The 24,497-nt window shown below is 39.7% G+C and overlaps 1 protein-coding gene across 2 annotated transcripts in view; it reads left to right on the top strand.

The window, feature by feature from the left end:
- The window catches only part of alg9 (ALG9, alpha-1,2-mannosyltransferase), a 74,008-nt gene that overhangs the window by 5,729 nt on the left and 43,782 nt on the right, over positions 1 to 24,497 (top strand). Inside the window, exons 6-9 of one of the 2 annotated variants that reach the window (XM_002932936.5) lie at positions 1,336 to 1,423; positions 3,723 to 3,828; positions 22,530 to 22,652; positions 23,046 to 23,200. In XM_002932936.5, the coding sequence (XP_002932982.2) occupies positions 1,336 to 1,423; positions 3,723 to 3,828; positions 22,530 to 22,652; positions 23,046 to 23,200 (472 nt within the window). Of the gene's footprint in view, positions 1 to 1,335; positions 1,424 to 3,722; positions 3,829 to 22,529; positions 22,653 to 23,042; positions 23,201 to 24,497 lie in introns of both variants that reach the window. The other variant, XM_004916108.4, reaches the window with a different exon arrangement.

Below are 24,497 nucleotides of genomic sequence, written 5' to 3'. Positions count from 1 at the left end.
TCTAACTTTGATCCTTCTGTGCATGTTTTTGGAAGCCTCCCATAGGACTCAATGGCATTCTGCAGCTCCAACCTGGCCAAAGGAAAGTCACAATACCGAAGCTTGGATGAACCCGAAACTTTCATACTCGTTCGACAAATATGATTTTGTTGCACAAATTGTTGCTCTTTTTGTCGCAAAGTATGAAAAAGTTGCGCAAATTAAAGAAAAAGTTGCAAAAAATACGCACAGTACAAAAACTTTAAAAAAAAAAATTTTTGTATTCGGAAGTGATCATACTTTGATCGTACTTTGAAGTTATTATATTATTTAAAAATTTAAATTAGACAAAATATTTAACATTGTGAATAATGCATAGGTGTGTTTTGCTTTTACTATGCAAGTTTATTTTGTACATAAGAATCCATTATATCCATGGCCATATTTATGTATAGGCACCAATGAGCCTGTGCCTAAGGTGCAACAAATGCCCTTAAAGTGAAACTGACAGAGCTTTTTTTTTTTTTTTCTTAAACGTGCCATGTTATTTACTTACCTGAAAGCTAATGAAACGCTATTTTAAGAAATCCGAAGGTCCAGTTGGTCCTCTGTCTGCACCTTTTGAATCTAAGTCCCTTCTCTTCCTGGCTCCTGGATCACCGCCCCTGCAATAAAAAAAAAACCTTACCTGTAGACCAATCGGTGACGAGACCTGTGCTGTCCTTCTGATGTGTGCGCGATGATGTCATTGCGCACTCGTCGGCGCTCAGAAACAAGCGCATGGATGCAAGGATTTCATTCTTTAGCCTGACGTCAGCCTGCTCCTGCTTTGACTGACAGGCTTAGCAGAGACAGTCGGGTTTGTCTCGCTGTCGGGTCCAGGATTGTAGGAAGCATTTATTTAGAAAACAAGGGCTTTCTGGAAAAACGGTCCACATGAGTTAGGTATGTTTGGAGGTAGAATCATTTAACAGAATCCTCTCTCATAACAACAAGACCAGATGAGTTATTTATGTCCTCTAAGGCAGGGCGAAAATTACAGAAAATGGACATAATCCATAAGGCCATTTGATTTGTTTGTTTTGCCATGGGTCTTTCATATCTCTAATTGCTTTTGCACTTATGCCTGTGATCATATTAAATGACCCCATCATAAACTACCTAGTTTGTAGAAATATTTTATAGATAGATTACAACAGTTTTCCTAAAATGGACATACATATTGGAGATGTGCGGTGGTTTCTAAAGCAGATTTGAGGCAGACTGGGTTTCTTCTGCAAATACCAATACCTTCTGCATCAGTTTTGTAATGCAGTAGATTTGATGAAGAACTGAGGTGTATTCTTTATTTTTCAGAATCCCCATTGCTTTTGATTTCTTGTTCTTAAAGCAGAAGTGGAAGAGTTTTATAAATTGGTGCATAGTGTCCCTTGTCTTGTTTCTGGTAAGTGATTTTTTTTAATTAATTTTTGTTACACTTACTGTGCTGTAGATGGAGCCATTGGATGCAAATTGCTGTTGCACTGCTGTCCAAGTGATTCTGGTGAACATACGCACACATGAAGTATATAGCAATAATCTTTCTATAATTTTTAGTATTACAAAATATTACAGTAAAGTTATAGTTCAGTATAATACGTGATGGGACAGGAAAGGGGAATGTTATTATGTATACCCTGTTTCCTTTAGTGTTTTACTTTAGTGTACCTTAAATTTTAAAGTGTAGATTCTATGTCCTCGGCACACTCCTATTTTTTTTTATTGACGAATAAAAGTGTCTTTAAATTCTACACCACACTAAAATTAATTATAAGGTGAGCAAACTCAGTGGGAAAATACGGGACCCAAGTAATACATTAAGACACGGATGCACTGGATAGCAAGTAATAACTAATTATAATGGCCAGTCAATGTGTACAGTACAATAAAGGCAGTGGGAGTGAGATCAACAGTAATTTTCCTGCTTGAAACCACTGAGAGCCCTTTATAAGTTGTCTGCGTTAAAGGAAAACTGCTGGACATTGATTGCTCACTGAAGGAGCATCAGGGTAGCTTTGTGCTTAATGTATATTGGTACACCCCTACTTGCATGTCATTCAGAAGTGCAAGGAAAGGGTGACAAGGTTTGGAAGGCACTCCAGAGCCCTGTACTAAATGCCTGCTATATTCAGGTGTTAAATATATGGCTTCCTTGGGTCAGCAGCGAACTCAGCTTGCACCTCCATTTGAATACAGCATGCCTTACTACTCTAGGTACCCATAAAAAATAAGTGTTGAGAGATAAGAAAGATAAATGGAGACAGAGCAAACATTAGTTTGAAACTATTTACATATATATTACATTGGGCAGTTTAATTCTATGGAACTTGCATTTTTTGAATTCTGCAACTCTCTTAGTGAAAACTGAGGTGATCAAAACGCCCAAGGCCAAGGTCACACTGGGTGGATTGTCAACCTGCAGATAAGCCTACCTGGGTGGATTCAGTACTTCTGGGTGCAGGCACAACTAGAAGAATTTTCAAGTGTAAGAGTGGATTGTCAGCCTGCGGATAAGCACACTGCTTGTCACTGACTGTAACCTTAGTCAGTGGCCCCTGTCTCTTTCTTGGCCTAGTTAGCCCACTGCACTACACTTTATTATTCATTCTAATAGTCAGGCTGACTTCAGAGTCTGATGCACAAAAGGGGCAAGGACACACATAACATTGTGCCAGTATGGGGGCTGAGAATTGCATAATTATGTGAAAATGTGCAATGGCATTTTTGCATTTTGCGCTTTTGTTTTTTCATTGGAGCACCACCCTATTTAATGGGCAGGGCTATCCCGTGACATCAGGCAGTTGGTGGGTTCATAATTTGAGCTTACTGGCGATAAGGGCTCTGCTAACTAAGTGGTATAGGGCCTTTAAAGGAGAACTATACCCCTGGGCGCTAAAAGCTCCCTTAGCTATCACTGCCAAGACCCCCCCTCACCTCTCCCTTATCGAATAGTTGCTAAGTTTAAACTCTGTCCCTATCGCTAACCCCTAGCTAAAAATTCAGAGTAGGGCAGCAGCGTACCTGGCTGACATTTTTTTAGCAACTGAAGATACTTCGGTTCTCACTGCCGACATGGACCCTGCTTGTGCATGCGCAGTTGAAGCAGATTTCCTATTACCTCCAACTGTGCATGCGCAAGCAGGTTCGTATCTGCGGAGAGACTCAAAGTGTCTTCAGTTGCTAAGAAGATGTCAGCCAGGTACGATACTGTGCTACTCTGTATTTTTAGCTAGGAGTTAGCGATAGGGACAGTGTTTAAACTTAGGAACTATACGATAAAGGAGAGGTGAAGGGGGGTCTAGTCAGTGATAGTTAAGGGGGCTTTTAGCACTCGAGGGTATAGTTCTCCTTTAGATTTCTAATTATGACCCTGTCTGTAGCTGCTAGTTCTACAGATTACTGATGTTCTTCTATTATTGATCTGAATGGGCTTGTTCCATACAAAGATACACACACAGATACAGGGGGTGTTGATAGAGGAAGGCCTATCCATAGTCAGGCTGGAGATGACCATGATCAGTGAAGATAGTTTTAGCTAGAGGTTTATGAGCACAAAGGCCAAAAGATTGCTCAGTTTGACCATGCATGGGACTCTGGCTAAGATTAATCTTGATTTGTGAATAGGTCATGGCCATTTTTCTGATTGTCAACATTAGAAAATCATCACTGTAAGTAATAAACTTCTCATTTTCCATATGACACAGGTCCCATTAGTGGCCATTGACAGTTATTACTACGGCAAGCTAGTAATTGCTCCTCTTAATATCCTCTTGTACAATGTCTTCACACCACATGGACCTGACCTCTATGGTAGGTGGCTTTTTTGTTTTTTTTGTCAGCATTGTAATTCTTGTGTTACTGTTTCTGCTAAAAGTTTGTCTTAGATGCTTTAATCACATACTAGCTATACTCCCTTTTTTAGATCCAATACTAATGTAGCATTTTAAGTAATAAAAGAAAATATAATTCTCAGCAGGTTGCTATAATACATTGACTACAAAGTTTTAATGGCTTAAGCTATTTTTAAATGTAATTGCTTTTGAAAGCAGTACAGGTATAGGATCTGTTATCCAGAAACCTGTTATTCAAGCTCTGAATTACAGGAAGGCCATCTCCCATAGACTCCATTATATGCAAATAATTCTAGTTTTTAAAATGATTTCCTTTTTCTTTGTCATAATAAAACAGTACCTTGTACTTGATACCAACTAATTTATAATTAATCCTTATTGGAAGCAAAACAATCCTTTTGGGTGTATGTGAAGTTTAAATGATTTTTAGTAGACATAGGGGCTCATTCATTAAACCACAAATTTTCGCCAATGAAAAGCATGATTGGAAAAAATTGGGAGTAACCGCGATAATTTCTAATGTGCATAACGATCATAAACAGCGCAAAAAACCTTTCTGGCTTTGAAACTTCATCGCATGATTTTGGAAGCCTTCCATAGGACTCAATGGCACTTTGTGGAATTTAACGAAAACCATGAAAAAGTTGTACTGTTTTAACGATATTATCGTGGTCAATACGAAAAGTGGTCAATAGAAAAAATATGAGTTTTTCTCATTAGTGGTCAATCGTGCTTTAATGAATGGCCCCCTTAAAGTATGAGAGAGAGCCAAATTACAGAAAGCCCCAGGTCCTGTGCATTCTGGATAACAGGTTGCATACCTGTATCTGTCTGTCTACTATCCAGTTCAGTGATTCTCAACCTTCCTAATGCCGTGACCCTTTAATACAGTTCCTCATGTTATGGTGACCCCCAACCATAAAATTATTCCTATGACCATCGGAAGTATGTGCTTTCCAATGGTCTTAGGCGACCCCTGTGAAAGGGTCGTTCGACCCCCAAAGGGGTCCCGACCCACAGGGTTAAGAACCGTTGCTCTAGTTCTTACTGGTGAAACAATGTAGCAGCAGCCAGCCGTTTAACAGTCCTGTGAAGCAGCATGCAAAGCGAGTGGTGGCTGGGGGGGAATTTGTTTCTCCTGCATTGTTGGTTAATTAGAACCTGGAGCAAGTACATAGAATAGCAAGGGACAGACAAATAATAAACATATCAGCATATTTTCTCTGGTAGAGAAAATGCTACTTGCTTATAATCCTTAGTGCTATAAAATGCATGGAGCTTTCAGCTGGTTGAAGACATCTTAAAATCAGCTATTTCTCTTGACTTTTAATGGGAAATACCTAAGAGCAACAGTGCTGAAACTTTTTAGCCTGCAGTACAGTCCCTTTCAGGTGCTTTTGATTAAAGGCAGTGGAAGCCACAGGAGCTCATTTTGAGCACTTCAGTTTGTAAGGTGCCACGTGTGCCATCACCCTTAGCTCGTACATAGAATTATGCATTGTAGAAATAATATAGCAGTTTTAAAAAGGCAGACTTGCTTTCATATCAAGAGGTTACTAGCTCTTTAATTTGTACACTTTTAAACTGCATCTTGGTTTTCTTTTTATACTATATATATTAACTAGGACATTTGTTATGTAGTAGTGGTATTTTTTACAGAAGTGAAAGTTGGATGCTTGTATGCTTTTCTGTGCTAGCTGTATTGTGTATGCTAGTGTCGCAAAGGATATGTGTTTTCCCCCTGCTTTTTTTGGCACAATGAAACCATAGCACCAGAGAGCCCAAACAGCCTTCCTTAGACTTATGGAAATAGTAGTCTGGAAATGCATCACTACTAATAAAATAATATGTATGTGACGGAAGCATTTCATCTCTTGAAAATTCCCTGAAAATTTCATACAGTGTGCTCCTTATTTCTAAAGCTACATGTGTTCATTTATCACTGTTTAGTTAAACAGTATGCAATGTTGTGCTTAATGCTTGGTCTGAAATGAATTCTGCCAAATTATTCTCAAATTATTTCTTTAAACAAATTAGTTATTAAGTTCATCCTGCTGACTAATGTGAGGAGTCTGGGTGATGCTTTATTTTAAAGTTATAGCAGATCCAGGATATTAGGCTACTCGCGTTTTTTCTTGCACCAGGAACATAACTTCAAGTTCCTAGGCTCCTGAGCAGTAATGATTTTTTTGGGATGGCCTAAATGGCTTAGACTGTTACGAGTTAAAAAAACAACAACAATGTGTTTTGTTGGCGTTCTACAGCAGTGTTAACAAAGGTTTTTAGCTCCTCGACATGAAGCAATTGCCTACTTTTTCCATTAGATTAAAACTGAGATTCAAAGATCCTAGTAAAAGTTTCAGCAGACGTGATGGAAAAATCAGCACTGTCAATAACATAAAATTATTAAGGTATTTAGATATATTTGTTTTTAAATCGAAAAAAATATTTAAAACAAAACGGACTGCCTTCCAGTATTTCCCTTTGTTTTCCACTATCTGTTACAACAGCGCTGCCAATTTTTTACATGTAGTGGACCTAGTGTTTCTCATATAAAATGTTTGAGGGAAATTATAATGATGGTGTCATACAGTTAAGTCTATGGCTCCATACAGTAAAGTGTATGGAGCCTTTTAGTAGCCTGGGGCCATCAAAATCCTTTGCCGGTCCACATCTGGCCCACGGGGCTTGAGTTGGACAGCCCTGTATTACAACAAGATGCCTAATCCCAAGCTCACTATTTTGGATTTTGCTCCTTCAGACCACCGGGAGCAACAAATTCCTATGAATGTAAATAGTTTTGATTTTCCATCGTCCTCTTCCGGAAATCCACGGCAAAGGCATAGACTCTTCATTAGACTGAGACTGCTTTGGTCCATTAGTTAGGTTCTTCATCTGGACATTTGGCCAGTGGACTGGGGGGGGGGTGAATTATGGTTGTAAATTGAAATTATTGGCCAGCATATCAGTCTGAGTTATGTTAATTCTTTCTTGTGAAGTTTTTAATAAAAACCACATAAAAACCCTGCTGACGTTATGCTCTACAACGTTATGCTGCCACTATCCATTAGAAAGAATGGGCCCAAATATTTTGCAAAACTGGCATACACTTACCCAAAAAGTCCCCAGATCGCTGCAAACTGTATTGAATACATAAGCACACAACTTAGATTTCTTCTTTTTTTTTAAGTAAAGAATAATATGAATTAATACATTCCTCCTACAAACTCCTTGCAGAGAGTGCCCAGATAAGTACTGAATTCTAGACTTCAGCACTGCAAGGCAACAGGTGACAGAGCTAAGCAGTTATAGACTATGAGAAAATGGAGAGGGGGGTAGATGCAGACCAGTTAAGGGGGCTTTTGTACCTGGGGGGGGGTGTAATTCTCCTTTAAGGAACTGTGGGTCAGTATACATAGTACAGGGTTGTCCAACGGTTTATATATAGTTGTCCAGTTATTTACTATATAATACAGGGATAGGATCTATTATCAGAAAAGCTTGGGACCTGGGTATAAGGGTAATTTAGATCACCGTACCATACAGTTATATAAAAAGTTTGAATTATTTGCTTGAAATGGGAGATGTCTATCCCATAATTTGGAGTGTTCTAGATTACGAATTTCTATAAAACGGATCCCATACATGTATGTCTGAGCACCCAATACGAAAAAAAAAATTGTCATACGCAGTCATAAGGAATGGTCTTGGGCATATTAAAGGGGTTGTTCACCTTCAGATTAACATTTAGTATGATGATGACATTGAAATTTGGAAGCAATTGATTTTCATTTTTTTATATTTTTTAATATTTTGTAGTTTTTCAGTTATTTAGCTATTTGATTTCAACAGCTATCTGGTTACTATGGTTTTGTTTACCTTAGCAAACAGACAGTGGTATAAATTAAAGACTGGAATACAAATAGATGTGGGACTAAATAGAAAGTTAAGGATAAAAAAAATAGCAATAAAAATACAGTTGTCCTCAAAGAGCAATAGTTTTTTGGCTGCTGGGTTCAGTGACCCCCATTTGAAAGCTGGAAAGATGTAGACAAAGAAGGCAAATAATTAAATAAAAGAATAAATAATGAAGATCAAATGCAAAATTGCATGGAATAGTGCATTCTATAACATACTAAAAGTTAATTCAAAGGTGAACCACCCCATAAATATTTCTAGGAAACATACATCCAGCATATTGGCAATTAAAGGGGTTGTTTGCCTTTTAATCAACATTTAGTATGATGTAGAGACTGCTATTCTAAAACAATCCAATTTGGAATTTCAGCAGAATTTCAGGAATATAAATAGAGAAAGGCCTAAGAAAGATAAGTAATAGGTTTTTGGCTGCCAAGGTCGGTGACCCCCATTTGAAAGCTGCAAAGAAAAGAAGAAGGCAAATAGTTAAAAACATAAACATAATAACATAAATAAAAAATAAAGACCAATTAAAAAATAGACCATTCTATAACGTATTAAAAGTTAACCTGAAGGTGAACAACCTCTTTAATTTCATTTATATTTATTATGTGTAATGCATTCTATTTACCAAAATGTAAATATTTCTCAAGTCTGACTTCTGTAGTGCCTTCTTATATCTCTCTTCTTTTGTACCTTCCCCAGATGTTCCCTAATGTAGCTATGCATAGTGCTCTAAGTAAATACCATGCATCACCTTCCACTGTATCAGCCTGAGAATTGGTCTGATGTCATTTCCCTGCTTGCATCTCTCCTGCTGCCTTGACTCTTGGCAGAATCATGAGGAAGATGTGGGGCTGATGAATTATTTGGTTTGCTAAAAAAAGCAACCAAACTAATAAATAACAAAGAATTTAGGTTCCAAATTGTTTATGAATATACTCTGCTGGGGTATTTGAGTGGGTGGCGGTGCATCCCGGTCCTCTTCTACTGCTTACTCTTTACTCAGATAAGAAATGCTGGATGTTAACATGTTGTGTATTTGTATTAGAGTTAGTTACTCTGCAGCAGTGTTGACAGATTGCAGCCACTAGATGTCTCTCCAGTGCTACAGATCACTGTTTTAACCATGATGAACTTGCCATTTTGGTTGTTTGTTTCCCAAGCTTTTAACCTTGAAATTTGCCTTAGCCTCTCCTTCACATCCTCGCGGCCACTATGTTAGGAGCTGTACAATTTGCACTTACTAATTGATTGAAGTCTACATGTTGTCCGGCAAACTGTAAGGGCAGTGGAAGACGGGGAAATTAGTCGTCCCGTGACAAATCTTCGTTAACGCAGGCGACTTATCTTCCCGCAATGCCATCCCACCGGCAAGAATGTAAATTGCCGGTGGGATGGCATAGGCGAGACTACGATTTCAGGAAACTTCGGGAGCGATGCATATGCCATCTCACTGGCGATTTACATTCTTGCCGGTGGGATGGCATTGTGGGGATATTAGTGGCCTGCGGTAACAAAAATTTAAATTCAGCAACAAACAACAAAGGTATAGTCACGGTGCATGTAACCCTCTTGAACGCCCATTGTTTATTATTCAAGAAGTCAAATTAGACTTGGCAAACCCTATACAACACATTAACAACATGTTGGACTGGGTCAAAAGTGACACCTTACCTTGGTAGGTGAGCAGATAAGCACAGGATTCAGGGAGAGCCTGTGTGTTCTTTTGAATATACAATAGTAGGCCAAGTATATAAAAGCAGGATCTTAAAAAAAAAAAAAAAAAAAAATGTAACATAGTTACTGACTTAAGCTGGCCATACACGCACCGATACTATCGTACGAAACCTCGTTTCGACGATATTCGTTGCGTGTATGGCATGTCGGCAAGTCGACCGATATAGCAGGAAGCTGCTGATATCGGACGACTCGCCGATCGGCCAGGTTAGAAAATTTTGATCGGGCGCCATAGAAGGCATCTGACCAAAATCTGACGTCAGGGCTGAATCGGCAGAAGGAGTTAGAAATCCTATTGTTTCTACCTCCTTATCTGCTGTTTCAGCCCTGACAGTGTGTGGCGGATCTGACAATGTTTCGTGCGACCGACGGTCGCACGAAACATCGTCAGATCGCCACGTGTATGGCCAGCTTTAGTTGCCGGCACTTAGGTGCCTTTCATTCAGTGTGAAGCAAAGAAATGTGATGCTCCTGTCTCGTATGACAGCAGTCTCGTTAAATGAGCCTTCAGCTACCTTGTAAATAGCAATGGCACATGCCTTTAAATGTGAGTCATCACAAGCTTTCATGCATTTGTTTTTTTCCTCCTATTTTTTTTTTTTACAGACACCTTGCGTCAGCAGCTCACTTATCTTGTCTTGAATGACGCATTATGCTAGCCCAACGTAGCTGCAATATGACTTGAGAATAACTCCTGATTACGACCCTATGTTTAGATAAAAGCCACTTCTCTTTTTTAACAGGCATAGAGAGTTGCAGGCAAAGCACATATGCCAAAATGTATGTAGACTGCTTGGCACACTTTTTCATTTTATATGGAGGTTAAACACAGTTTATAGGTTATTTTCTGGAGTGGCTGTCTTTTAAATTTTATTCTTTTTTTTTTACAAGATTCCTTGAATATTTTTTACCTTTTCCTGTAAAAAGTGTAAAACATTTGTGTTATAAAACATTAACATTGTAACGCCAAATTGAGTGAACCAGGAAACCGATTTCTAGTAAATAAACTGAAAACACATTTGTGCCACCTTCTGTGTTCTTTAAAGCTGTAGGACAGAATACATTTTCCTTAATATTTTTTTAAATTAATTACTATACTCTATGAATTACCCATTAAGCCTCTACTACTCCTGAAATCAAGTCACATTAATACACGTACAGTAATATTTGACAACTTTTAATTTGAGTAGTAAATTCTATTGCCAAGACTTGTAAAACTTTTTCTGTCATATTTTGTACGCAAAAACCAGTTTGTTTTGTAAAATACTTAAACCAGCTCCCCATTTGAGCTATTAATGTAGCTACTGAGCTATTGATGATTACGGTATGTTTTAATGAGCCAAAATATAAGGGAATAACTTGGTGAAGCTGCCATTTTAACAGTAGTATAAGCAAAATATAGCATACAAAATCCTTCTCATAACTTTCAAAGCTCTTTACTTCACTGCTCCTTACTACAGTTCTTCTCTTTTCTCTCTGTACATTCCTGGCCATCTTCCTCATTACTCTCAGAACCACCAATTTACAAACCTTTGTGCACTTTTACCTTCCTATTTGTGTGTGTGTATGTTATGCACCCACTAACATTGCACCACTATGTCTCTTACCACATGGCACATAATCTCTTCATTCATTTATTTATTGCAGTGTTTTTCCTCCCTACTTCTACTTTTCTGGATTAGTAAAAATGTTTAGCACTGCATATGCTAGCAGTGCTAAAGTTATACATACTTAAAATGGTTATATTTATTTATAACCCTTTTGCAGAATGATACCGCCACTGAGGCTGCGCTCTCTCATGGTGGTCTTTCTTTCTCCCACACACCCCAGACCACTGGACTCAGTGGGGGAGTTGGAATTCTTCTCTCCTCCTGTTGTCACTTCCTGCCGTTTCCTATTCCACCAGCTTTTTCATTTATCTCTTTTGAGGGGGTTGCCCTTTAATTCTCCCATCCCCTCTCTGTAAGGGCTCTGGCACACGGGGGAGATTAGTCGCCCACGACAAAACTCCCTGTTCGTGGGCGACTAATCTCCCCGGGTTGCCTAACCCTGCCATCCCACCGGCGAACATGTAAGTCGCCGGCGGGATGGCAGACGCGGCGGCGCGATTTCGCGCAAATCGCCCCGCCGCGTGTGCCATCCCGCCGGCGACTTACATGTTCGCCGGCGGGATGGCGGGTCATGGCAACTCGGGAGATTAGTCGCCCGCAAACAGGGAGTTTTGTCGCGGGCGACTAATATCCCCCGTGTGCCAGAGCCCTAAGGGTGGCTGTAATTTACATTTTACTCTGTACTGACAGCCCTGCAATCATCCTTGGGGATTTCAACTCCTACATAGATGATCCCTCTTAACCTTGGCCCTCACGTCCAAATACTGCAACTCATAAGGATGGCCACTTTCTGGATTTAGTCTTTACCAAAAATCTCTCTGACCATCACCTGGTTACATTTTCTGTCTCTCACTCTCCTTCCCCCACTGTATTAATACAAAATACACGTGACATAGACCTCCTCCCGGCCTTAGCTGACTCTTTCAGGTCCAGTCTCTCCTCCTTTAATGTGATGTCTGACCTTGATACCCTGGTTAGTGAGTACAACCGCATACTATCATCCACCATTGACTCATTTGCACCCCTTCAGCCTGAGCGTACTTCGGCTCAAAACCAACGCCCCTGGCCGAATTTGCAAACCTATTGGCTTGCCTCAACTCTGCCTTTTCAAAGGCTAAACAGGAGTACTACAATACCCTTATAAACAATAATCTATCCAACCAACGATATTTCGTCCCACTGTGTACTTACAAGTACACAGTGGATCGAAATATCGTCCTCCTGAATCAAAAAGGTGCAATACATGACTATAATTACTATAATAATAGAAAATAAAATTTTAAAAAATCCAGCACAGAACTGTGCAACACAAAATCAGTGCAGTGTAAGGTAAAATGACTAAATGAATAAGCAGTACAGTACAAAAATAGTGCAGTATTACAATTATTGGAGAGGGGTAAGCAGCATTATAAACATTGTGTTTTTTTTTTTCTTTCAATTATGCAATACAATAAATGTGCAATGTGGAGGAGGGCAGCATGGTGTTCAGGAGCCGGACAACTTGGGGAAAGAAACTATTGCACTCTCGCAGACTTGCTCCTGATGCTGCGGAGCTGTCTTCCAGATGGAAGAGGAGTAAACAAGTGGTGGGAAGGATGGTAGGGGTCAACCATGATGCTAATGGCTTAACGAAGGCAGCGTGAGGTGTAAATATCCTGCAAACTGGGTAGAGAGTTGCCTATGATGCACTCAGCAGTTTCCATACCAAACTGTAATACAGCTGGTCAGGACGCTCTCTATGGTGCCTCTGTAGAAGATGTTAAGGATGGATTTGGGGAAGTGCAGACGCTGCTGGGCTCTTTTTGTCAGTGAGTTGATGTTTATGGTCCAGGACAGGTCCTCTGTGATATGAACACGAGGATCTTAGTGCTTTTCACTCTCAATACTGTGACACCATCAATGCTGAGTGGGAGATGGACAGCCTTGGTCTTCCTAAAGTCAATAATTAACTCTTTTGTCTTATCAACATTGAGAGACAGATTATTGTCTTTGCACCAAAGTGCCAGCTGTTACACCTCTTCTCTATACGCTGTATCATCATTGTCCCTGATAAGTCCCACCACTGTAGTGTCATCAGTAAACTTGATAATGTGGTTTATGTCGGAGTTAGAGGTGCAGTCATGAGTCAGCAGCGTGAAGAGTAACGGACTCGGCACACAACCCTGGGGGGCACCAGTGCTTACCGTGATAGTGTTGGATCTTGTATTCCCAATCTGTACTGTCTGGGGTCTTCCAGTAAGGAAGTCCAGAATCAGTTGCAGATGGAGGTATTAAGTGCGAGCAGATCCAGCTTGATAATCAGCTGCTGGGGGATGATAGTATTGAATGCTGAGCTAAAGTCAATGAACAGCATTCTTACATGTGCTTTACGGTGATCCAAGTGTGACAGGGTCAAGTGAAGTGCCATTGAAATTGCATCATCTGTTGATCGGTTTGATTGATATGCAAACTGTAATCCAGTTTGGGGGGCAGCTGGTTCTTTATATGGCTCAAGACTAACCGCTCAAAGCACTTCATGATGATTGGAGTAAGTGCTACTGGGCGGTAGTCATTGAGTTCCGAAGCTGTAGCTGTCTTTGGGACAGGTCTGATGATGGTAGTTTTAAAACACTGTGGCACAACAGCTTGGCTCAGGGAGATGTTGAAAATGTCCACTAGGACGTCAGTGGGCTGATCAGCACAGGCTCTAAGCACACGTCCAGGTATATTATCTGGTCCAGCAGCTTTGTGTGGATTGACCCCAGCGAGAGTTCTTCTCACACTGGCTGCAGACAGGGACAGCAGGTTGTCTGGCAAGAGGGTGGTCCTCCATGCAGGTTTGTTGTTCTGAGTCTCAACCCTAGCATAGAAGACATTAAGAGCATCTGTAAGAGAGGTGTCATTAACACACATACGCAGAAGGGCCTTATAATCTGTGATGGTTTGGATGCCCTGCCACATTCGCCGAGAATCTCTTGAGCAGGCGAAGTGGTCACTGACTTTCTTTGAGTACTCACACTTTGCTAACTTGATGCCTCGGGAGAGATTGATTCTTGCTGCTCTGAGTGCCACTTCGTCATTGGCTTCGTAAGCAGAATCCCTTGTTTTCAGCAGCTCACAAACTTCTGCTGTAAACCATGGCTTCTGGTTAGCGCTTGTTGTAATAGTTTTAGTGTCAATAGTTTTTTGTCAATTTATCCTGTCACTGCTACAGTGTACTCATTAATGTCAATGTGATGATCAGTAGTCGCCGCTTCTCTGAAGACGCTCCATTCTGTGTGCTCAAAACAGTCCTGCAAGGCTTCAGTAGCTCCCTCTGGCCATGTCCTGACCTGCTTTGTTACTGGTTTTGTTCTTTTCAGCATTGGCGTGTATGTTGGGGTGAGCATTACTGTAATGGATCAGACAGTCCGATGTAGGGGTTGATGAGTTGCTCTGTATGCAGACCTGGTGTTAGTGTATACCAAGTCTAATATATTGTCTCCTCTAGTCGGAAATTCAAAAAGTAGGCTGCTTATGCACACTCTCATCCTATCCCAACTTGACTAATGTAACCTGCTACTAACTGGCCTCCCTAACTCCCATATCGCCTCCCTACAGTCAGTCTGTATTAAATACTGCTGCCAGGATTCTCCTCTCATCCAGGAGAGTTCAGGCCCTTCCTCTGCTAAAGTCCTTATCTTGGGTTCCCATTTAACAAAGAACATCTTCTCTTAACCTTCAAAGCCCTCCATTCCTCTATCCCTCACTACATCTCTTCTTTTGTGTCTCCGTACGTTCCTGGTCGACTCCTACGCTTGTCACAGAGCAACCGCTTGGTTGTTTCACTTGCCAGCACCATCACATTTTCCTTAAAGGGGACATATAGGATAAATGGGAAAAACCCTAATTTTGTAGGCAATTATGAATAATATACGGTGCTGGTTTCCCTTTGGGCTAAACATTAATCCTATCTGTAACAATGGCCCCTTTATTGGAGCTCCCTATAGATCCTATCACTTCTCTGTCTGTGTTTCAAATGAGGGGTGGGCGTGTCCTAACGGTCCCTGCCAGATGCACAGTAGGAGGGGGAGAGCCAATCTGAATCTTAAAATCTGAATGCCAGATGCGTTTTGTGCACTTGCGCACTTAACCATAGGCAGGTGCGTTTGGAGTCTCTTCGTTTATACAGAGAATTCAGCCAGCAGGAAGTGGAACAGATGGACGGCACTAGTGGGGTTTTGGTGGAATTTCTCAATAAATCAGTCTGAAATGCAACTTTTTTAAGCACAATCCTTCTATATCTATAGGAGTATAATTCTCTGGTATATTCTTAATATTTATAGTATACGTCTCCTTTAAGCAAATAGCAGCTTTCACCCGGTGGCTATTTTTCCTCTGATACATAATCAGTTACAATTAAATCTACAAGCAGCATACACACACACAGACCCTTATTCACCATACATTTCATCAAGAATACAGGCTCACACAGGCAGGACTGTCTGATAAAAGTTCTGCTTTGTTTGAGCACTGTAATGGTAAAGCTGAGCTCAGGAGAAAAAAATTGAAGCAGAGCTGAATTTCTATGGTAACCAGCAATGCCATCTCTTTACTGGCTGCTACACTGGGGGGGGGGTGTGTTTAGTAATCTGAGCTTTTTGAGTTTAGAACAACTGAACATGTCTGGCAAGCCAGGAATCAAAGCTAATTCGGTGGGGGGGGTTACAGGAGAAGAAGGAAATCTAAGTGATTAAGGAGATGTTTCAGCCTTACTATTAACCTCTGGACAACCAGTGTGGCAGGTATTGATCAGCCCCTGATCTGGGAATTAGCACTTATATTGCAGTGTCACCCACTGTAACCTACAGCACTTATTTTTGCCTATTTGCCTATTTTGCCTCTTTGATTCTTAACTTATTGCATTAATAACCCCCTGTTATATTAATCTGTTCTACTGTACAGTGCTGTGTACATTAGTAGCACTTTAAAAATAAAGATATACATACATACATACCATCCACAGCAATTGTGGATGCGTTTTTACAATACCGATTTATAATAGATATTATGTAATCATGTACTTACATAGTCATTTTAAGCCGAGAATAATACTTATGACAACATAATTTGCTTTGCATGATATAGCATAGTATGCTGTGCATGTATTTGTAGCTTAGTTAATGGTATTCCTGTGACAGTATTCCTTTAATAGCAATAGCAGTCATAGCAAAATTGGGTCCCCCACCAGAGTTGCGGAATAATAGAGGCCGCCAGGGGCACTGCTTCTACCATGAGGCAAGGTGATAATCTTGCACCCGCAAGTTACCAGGGGTGCCAAAAGCCACTTTAAGAGCCAAGATTCCATTTTTCAGAATTTTAGCTCTTTTAGTGCAGAGAGTGCAATTGTGCTCTCAGCACTAGCAATGGTCCCCAGACCAGCTTTAAAGCTCCAAAAGTTAAGCTTGGTGGGGTGGCATCCAGGGGCCCAGAAATGCCTTGGAGACCTTACTGCAGTTGGAAACAATACTATTTTTGGCAGAAACTGCCTCATTATATGCATGCATGTGACAAAGGATTGGTCGACTTGCCCCCCAATGCTGTGTCACATGCATGCTCGTAATAAGCGAGCTGAGGGACTTGCCTGCTGTGTGTGTGTGTGGGCACTGTTTTCTAGTGGTATTTCTACAGAATACAGTTTAAGTGAAGACTGAGCTTTCCAACAGTCTTTTAAAATATAAGCATTGCAACAATCTAAAGGTGGCCATACACGTGGCGATCTGACGATGTTTCGTACGACCATCGGTCGCACGAAACATCGTAAGATCCGCCACACACCATTCAGGGCTGAATCGGCAGGTAAGGAGGTAGAAACAATAGGATTTCTACCTCCTTCTGCCGATTCAGCTCTGAAGGGAGAATTTTGGTCAGGCGCCTTCTATGGCGCCCGATCAAAATTTTCAAACTGGTCCGATCGGCGAGTCGTTTCGTACGATAATATCGGTGCGTGTATGGCCACCTTTAGTGTGAGAGCAGAATGATGTTTCCATCAACCAAAGCACATTCACTGCGTGTGTCTGGTTAAAGGTCTAGTGTGTGTATGTTAAATATTGGCTATGTTTTTCTTGCTAAAGTAGTCTACACGGGATAGGGTCACATTGGGTGTGTTTGGTGTAGTATTAGTATTCCTAATGCTGAGGATAGAAATAGTTTTAGGGAATTCAACGATATTTAGGATAAAATGGATTAAACATGTTTTAATCTTTATATAACCTTATAACTATATATAAATATAGTTTCCCCTGACCCTTGTCTACAGCCTTTTCCCCGCCACCCCCCCATCTCATGCTATGCACACTGCACCCTTTTTAAGTGGCATTGATTGCAGCAAATTGCTGTAGCTGGTAGCAGCTGTCACAACACTGTGGTGATTAAGAGCAGCGCTTGTGATTTCCCGGCTGATTGCATCGATCAGATAAGGGGGTGTGCGGATGTTTGAAGGGGGGAAGAACTCCGGCAGCTTATAACGGCGTGGAAGCGTTTTTCTTTTTTTAATCCTTTTACACTAGAGGATGAGTGGCCTGAGACTACATGGGAGGATTGTTTACCAACCTGATTTGATGGCCTCTGTAGGGGAAAACCTTGTTCCTTGTAAAGAAACAAGTAATGTGCTGTGTACATAGTGTTATATAGACTGGAAGTGAATTGGGGTAATCTTGTATAACCCAACAAGGACCAAAACAGCAGTTAGGAGCTTTCTCACAAGCTATCTGGAAAAAGTAAACACAATTTTTTCATTTTATTTAGATTTTCTTGCACAAAGTCTGACTTCATTTAATATTTGCTCCTGGCTTTACAATAATCTAAATATATAGTTTTAAGGATATGTAGTGCAGGGATACTTAACCAGAAAAGTGGGTGTTCATGCTATATAGGGCGGCTCCCCATGATCCCCTGAATAAAGTGAGATTTCCTTCAAATATATAATATAGAAATAAAATAAGGTGCTAGTTTTTAGATTGCCAGACTAATTCCCCGTTTGTTTCCTGTGAAAAAAGTTAATAAACACTGATGTCGAAAATGGCAAAACAGCGCTGACAAACAGGGAGTGGAAGTCACCTCTAATCTGTGACAAGGGCAGACCAGCATCCTGACATCTATGGCACCAAACCCTAAGTCACAATCAACCATGATCACTTCTTAGCTGTAGCTTCTGAGCTATAGATACAGTAGGGCTCTCGATTCTTGCTGCATAGTTTTGTGTACCACCAGTCACTGTAAGTATTGCTGTATTTCTGTTAAGTAGGATGTCCCAGTGTTGCCGTACAGTGGCAGAAATCTTGTGTGCTAAATTACTAATTAAAGACTTCCCCCAGAGTTTGAAGTTTGATTTGTTTTTGTTAGATATACTTTTGTTTGCTCTCATAGTACAGGTAAAGGACCCATTATCCAGAATGCTCGGGGCCTGGGGCTTTCTCTAAGAAAATCATTTACAATCATTTAAACCCAATAGGATTGTTTTGCCTCCAACATGGATTAATTAAATCTTAGATCAAGTACAAGGTATTGTTTTATTATTAAAGAGAAAAAGGAAATAATTTTTAAAAATTAGAATTATTTGCTTATAATGGAGTTTATGGGAGATGGCCTTTCTGTAATTCGGAACTTTCTGGATAATGGGTTTCCGGATAAGGGGTCCTATATCGGTATTACATGTAAAATGCATGTGATAAAATGTATAAAACAAGTGACTCCAAACTAGGGGTCTATTCATCAAAGTACAAGTTCGAATCCCAATTTGGGAAAAATTCGGATTATCGTATATACTAGAGTATAAGCCGATCCGAATATAAGCCGAGGTACCTAATTTTACCTAAGAAAACTGGAAAAACTTATTGACTCGAGTATAAGCCTAGGGTGGCAAATGCAGCCGCTACTACTAAGTTTCAATAACCAAATAAATAACAGATAAATAAATAATAGATAACTTTAGGGAAAGAAAAATGCTACAGCAGCAGACAAAAGCAAGTTTGGAAAGGCTAAGGAAGCTGCCATACTAATTATCAAGTACTTGACACAGTTCACGTGAGGGGTTGTCCTCAGTGGACCCCAGTCCCAGTACAAGTCCCACCACAGTACTACAATAGTAGTTACTAGGGCAAAATAATTATTGATGCTGGACTTAGTACAAATTTAATTTTTTTAAATAACAAGTTATTTTACCACTTACTGACTCTGGCACATGTGCAGATGGATGTGCAGATGTAACGCGCATTACAATTACAACTAAAAAAATATATTTGTTGGTTCAAAAATAATATTTTAAATGGTAAAGTGAATTATTTGCTATATAAAGAGCATAATTTAGAAATAAAAACCATGACAGTATCCTTTTGCGTCCTTTTGGGTTTATACTATTATTAAATGATTTTTTAGTATACTTAAGGTATGGAGATCCAAATTATGGAAAGACCCCTTATCCAGAAAGCCCCAGGTCCCAAGCATTCTGGATAACAGGTCCTATACCTGTACTGCTTTCAACAGCAGTGATATTTTCGAATAAATAAAAAATTAAAGTACTGAAAAATGTTTACTATACGGGAAAGCAGTTTAGAACGCTTTCATGAAACAAAAAAGTATTTTTAAAAAGCTTTGAACTTCTCTGCACATACACCCCAACGTTACAAATCCAATTTGTCGATGGTTAAGCAGCATTGCCCAGAATAAAGATGGCTACTTACACTCTGGCATGCACGCATCAATACCGGTGCAGAACCCGGGAGTTGACGCTAAGGACCGGAAGGTGGAAGTGCTGGGGTTGAGGTACATGCCGGGACTTTGATGGAGTGCTGGAGAGGAATTTGATCGCCGGCAGCACTTCACCCGTTACCATAGCAACTGTCAGCCGGGGCACTGAGGCATGAAGCGTGTACTTACAGAAGCCGGGAATTGGCTGGTAGCTGTATGAGGCAGTACTGCCGAGACCGGGGAAATGAATAGGAAGAAAGGGGACAAGGGCTTTGATAGCCCCCAACATTTCAAATCTTACATCAGCACGGGAAGCGCGAACGCACGCACACACTCGTCCGGGCGTGGGGGTGGTGGGTGGCAGCGCAAGGACGTGTAACATCAGCAGAGTCAGCGCGAACGCGTGCGCACGCACACTCGTCCGGCCACGGGGGTGGGTGTGCAGGTTGCTGCGCACAAGGGGCACGTTACATCAGTATACTCAAGTATAAGCCTAGGGCTACTTTTTCAGCACTTTATTAGTGCTGAAAAACTCGGCTTATACTCGAGTATATTCGGTAAATACGATAATTTCTGATGATCGCAAATATCATGAAAATGCTTACGGAAAATCATATTAGTCACGATAATATTGTATTGGCAATGGGAAAGTCATGAAATTTTCCTATCCAAACAGCAGGAAAACCTTTCTGACTTTGATCCTTCTGTGCATGATTTTGGAAGCCTCCCATAGGACTCAATGGCACTCTGCAGCTCCAACCTGGCCCAAGGAAAGTAACCATACCGAAGCTTGAATGAATCCAAAACTTTCGTACTCTTGTCGCACAAATTTTGTACGAAAAAATCGCAGAAAATACGCACAGTACGATCAAATACGAATTTTTTGTAATTCATACCTGTCGTACTTTAATAAATAGGCCCCTAGATGTGTCCCATTTTTGGTATATTTTTGAATAATGGTTTTCTTACCAAATTATATCATTATAACATCACTGAATTTAATGATTTTTATAATTTTGTCTGTATATACTGTCTTATTTTTTTGTCATATTTTAAATGCAATTTTTAAAAATAGGAATGACATAATAATGCTCAGACCCCCTTTTCACAAATATGTGAGTATTTATTCAAAGGCCATTACACCTTGAATATTTCTGCTGAAGTATATTTAGGACAGAATAATTGTTTCTTTTCTGGCTTTAAGCAAACCTTTGGGAGAGTCCTTATAATGGCATGCATGTAGTATTTTTATATGAAGATTGTAAAATTGGTGATAAGGATGATTGTGGCCAGATAACCTGAGACAATGGAGGTTAGAGAACAAACCAAGATTTATATAGGTATAGGATCTGGATCTACTATCTGGAATTCTTGGGACCAGTGGTTTTCCATATAAGGACATTTGGATTTTGTATGTAATTTGGATCTCCATATCTTAAATCCACATAAAATCATTAAAGTGGATTTAAAGGCAACCCCCCCCCCCCCAATATTGCATGTACTGATTGCAAGGCTAAAAATAAGTATATTTGCAATGTACTTCAATTAGAAATTTTGTCCTGTTTCTTTAAAATATTTGATTCTGTTCAGCTGATTACACTATTTGTCTCCTCTCCTTCCTGAAGCTGCGTACAGGAATGCATTCCCGGCTGGCTGGCCAGAAACCTATCAAGACTACTCTCTTTTCCGAAGGGCAGGGAAGCAAAGCAGTGTTGTTTCTCACTGACATTAGCCTCAACTACAAATAAACAAATGAAACAACCATGCTCTGCTTCCCTGCCCTTCAGAAATGCAGAGCAGCGCTGATAGTTTTCTTTATAGTTTTGCCAGCCAGGAAAGAATTACTGTACGTAGCTTCAAGAGGGAAAGGAGACGAAGAGTGAAGTCAGCTGCACTAAATCGGTTCTTTTAAAGAAATGATGAAAACATTTTAATTACACTGTAAAGATACTTCTTTTAAGGTATATTATCAGTACATGCAATATTGTTTTTTGCCTTTGCATCCCCTTTAAAAATTGAATAAACCGAGTAAGACTGTTTTGCAACCAAAATGGATTCATGCAGCTTAGTTACCATCAAGTACAAAGTTCTGTTTTATTATTATAGAGAAAAAAGAAATAATTTTTAAAAATTAGGATTATTTGCTTAAAATGTACTTTATGAGAGATGACCTTCCCGTAATTTAGAATTTTCTGGATAACGAGTTTTTGGATAAGGGATCCAATACCTGTTCTTCCAGCTATTTTTGTTACAAAGGAAAATACATTAATGAGATTTCTTTTAAGGAGCAAGTTATCTTTAAGTTTAATTTTTGTTCTAGTGTTTCAGTTATTTTCTTTTTTTTTCTGGCTCTATCCAGCTTTCAAATGAGAGATGCTGACCTTGACAACAAATAATTGACCTTGATCTGTGAGGCTATAGCAGTGTCTCTCTGTACCTTCCTCCTCTGCCTTGTTGGTTCTGACTTTTAAATAATATAATGAAAGATGGCTAATTCACAGATCTGTGGAGGAGCTTGCAAGGCATATTTCTCTTACATTGTTTCCAGAAACAGAACCAGTAGTACTGAAACGTTCTGAAAAATTCTGATTTGAATCACAATAAAACTGTAAGACATTTTTTATTGATGTTTATTAATGAGCAGCTCATAAACAGGGCTCAATAATCTTTTCTCTCTTATTTTCAGGTACAGAGCCCTGGCATTTCTATTTTATTAACGGTTTCCTGAACTTCAATGTGGTCTTTGTAATGGCCCTCTTTGTGTTGCCTCTGACATGGCTGATGGAACATTTACTGCAGAAAATTAGCAGTAAGTATTTATTCTACTGTATTTTTCCATTGAAATACTTGCTGAATGACAAAGCAGAATGTCATAGAACATTCACTTCTTATTCAGCAGCTGTGTAGGTTACTGACTGCAGGAAGGCTAGGATAAATCACCTGGGTTCTCCCTGAGAGGCCTGTGGAAGTGTCAGTGTGCATGCCTTTGAACAATAATTAATTATTTTAGATAAAAAATATCAAGAATGCTAGCATTTATTAGTATATAAAAATCTGTCTGGTTTTCTGTATTCTGTTCCTATTGCAAAAAAGCGGAACCATAGGCCAACAATAGATCTTTTTAATGTTAAGACTTCAAAACAGTGCATTTAACTGTTATTAGCACCTAGATAACATGAGAATATTTTTTCTTCTTCAGCAGTTCAGAATCTTGGAAGACCCTATTGGCTAACACTGGCTCCTATGTATATTTGGATTTTGATTTTTTTCAGCCAACCTCATAAAGAGGAGAGATTTCTGTTTCCCATCTACCCACTCATCTGTCTCTCTGGAGCTGTAGCTCTTTCAGCCCTACAGGTATCTATTAGAATTCTTTTGTATTTTATACAAAATTTTATGTGTTTTTTTTAGTTGCAATATTGGTGTGTAGGCAGCCATCTCAGTGCATTGTGCCTGCGAATTAAACCTGCTTTTAGGACTTGGATTTCTTACTATTGAGTGCTATTCTGATATCTACTGGGAGCTGCTATTTTGCTACCTTCCCATTGTTCTGCTGATCAGCTGCTGGGGGGGGCAGCAGCCAATCCGAGCACAGGTTACATGGCTGTGACTCCCTAGGGCAGTGTTCCCCAACCAGTGGCTCGGGGGCAACATGTTGCTCTCCAACCCCTTGGGTGTTGCTCCCAGTGGCCTCACAGTAGGTGCTGATTTTTGAATTCCTGACTTGGGTGCAAGTGTTGGTTGTATAAAAACTCAGTATAATGCCAAACAGAGCCTTCTGTAGGCTGCCAGTCCACATAGTCCACTAAATAGCTAATTATTGCTTTTATTGGCACCACCAGGAACCTATTTCATGCTTGTTTCACACTTTTTGCATTTGAGTGTGGCTCAGAGGTATAAAAGGTTGGGGATCCCTGCCCTAGGGAATGAAGAAAATTTCAAATTTAAATGTATAAATAATCTGTTTGTGTTGTGAAAAACGTATTTCAATGCAAAATTCTGCTGGAGAAGCTCTGTTAACAGTATTGACAGTATTCCTTTAATGTACTTTAAAAGTTACCTATAGAGCATTGGTTTGATAGGTTTGCTTTTGTAAGTAAGTATTACTTGAAGTTCCTAAAACTGACTAGCCCTGTCCTCTACTTGTCCGTTATAGCAGAAAAATTATGCCACCATAAGGAGTTTTTTGTAACAAAATAAATCAACCTGTATGTCAGGAGTTTTACTTTTATTCCCAGTTTTAATGGTGCATTAAGTGAGCAGTTCTGGATTTAAAAGATAAAAATGTTCTGCAGGCGCGCTTTTGGTGCACTTTCAGATTCCTATAAGGATTCAGCACGTTTTTACAATTTTTGATAATCGGAACATTAAATTAATTTCATATAAATTATTAATTAGACATGATTTAAAATGCACAGATGTGTCCTTGGGAGTTGGTGAGATTTGACAACTATGTAGCTACTAATTATTTGGTAAGGATAAATATAAAATTAGGCTCTCTGAGCACAATAACCTATGCTAACATCATCTAATGCAACATTTATAGATGAAAAAGTACTCATAGGTATATTTTCCTGTTCTACACGTATCCCATATACATAGATTGACTTAAAGCTGTATTGACTCATTGGAACTGACCCTATCCTAAATGAAT

Source organism: Xenopus tropicalis, chromosome 7 (genome assembly GCF_000004195.4).
Source record: "Xenopus tropicalis strain Nigerian chromosome 7, UCB_Xtro_10.0, whole genome shotgun sequence".
Lineage (NCBI taxonomy): Eukaryota > Metazoa > Chordata > Amphibia > Anura > Pipidae > Xenopus > Xenopus tropicalis.
This window is presented reverse-complemented; position numbering and strand designations above follow the sequence as displayed.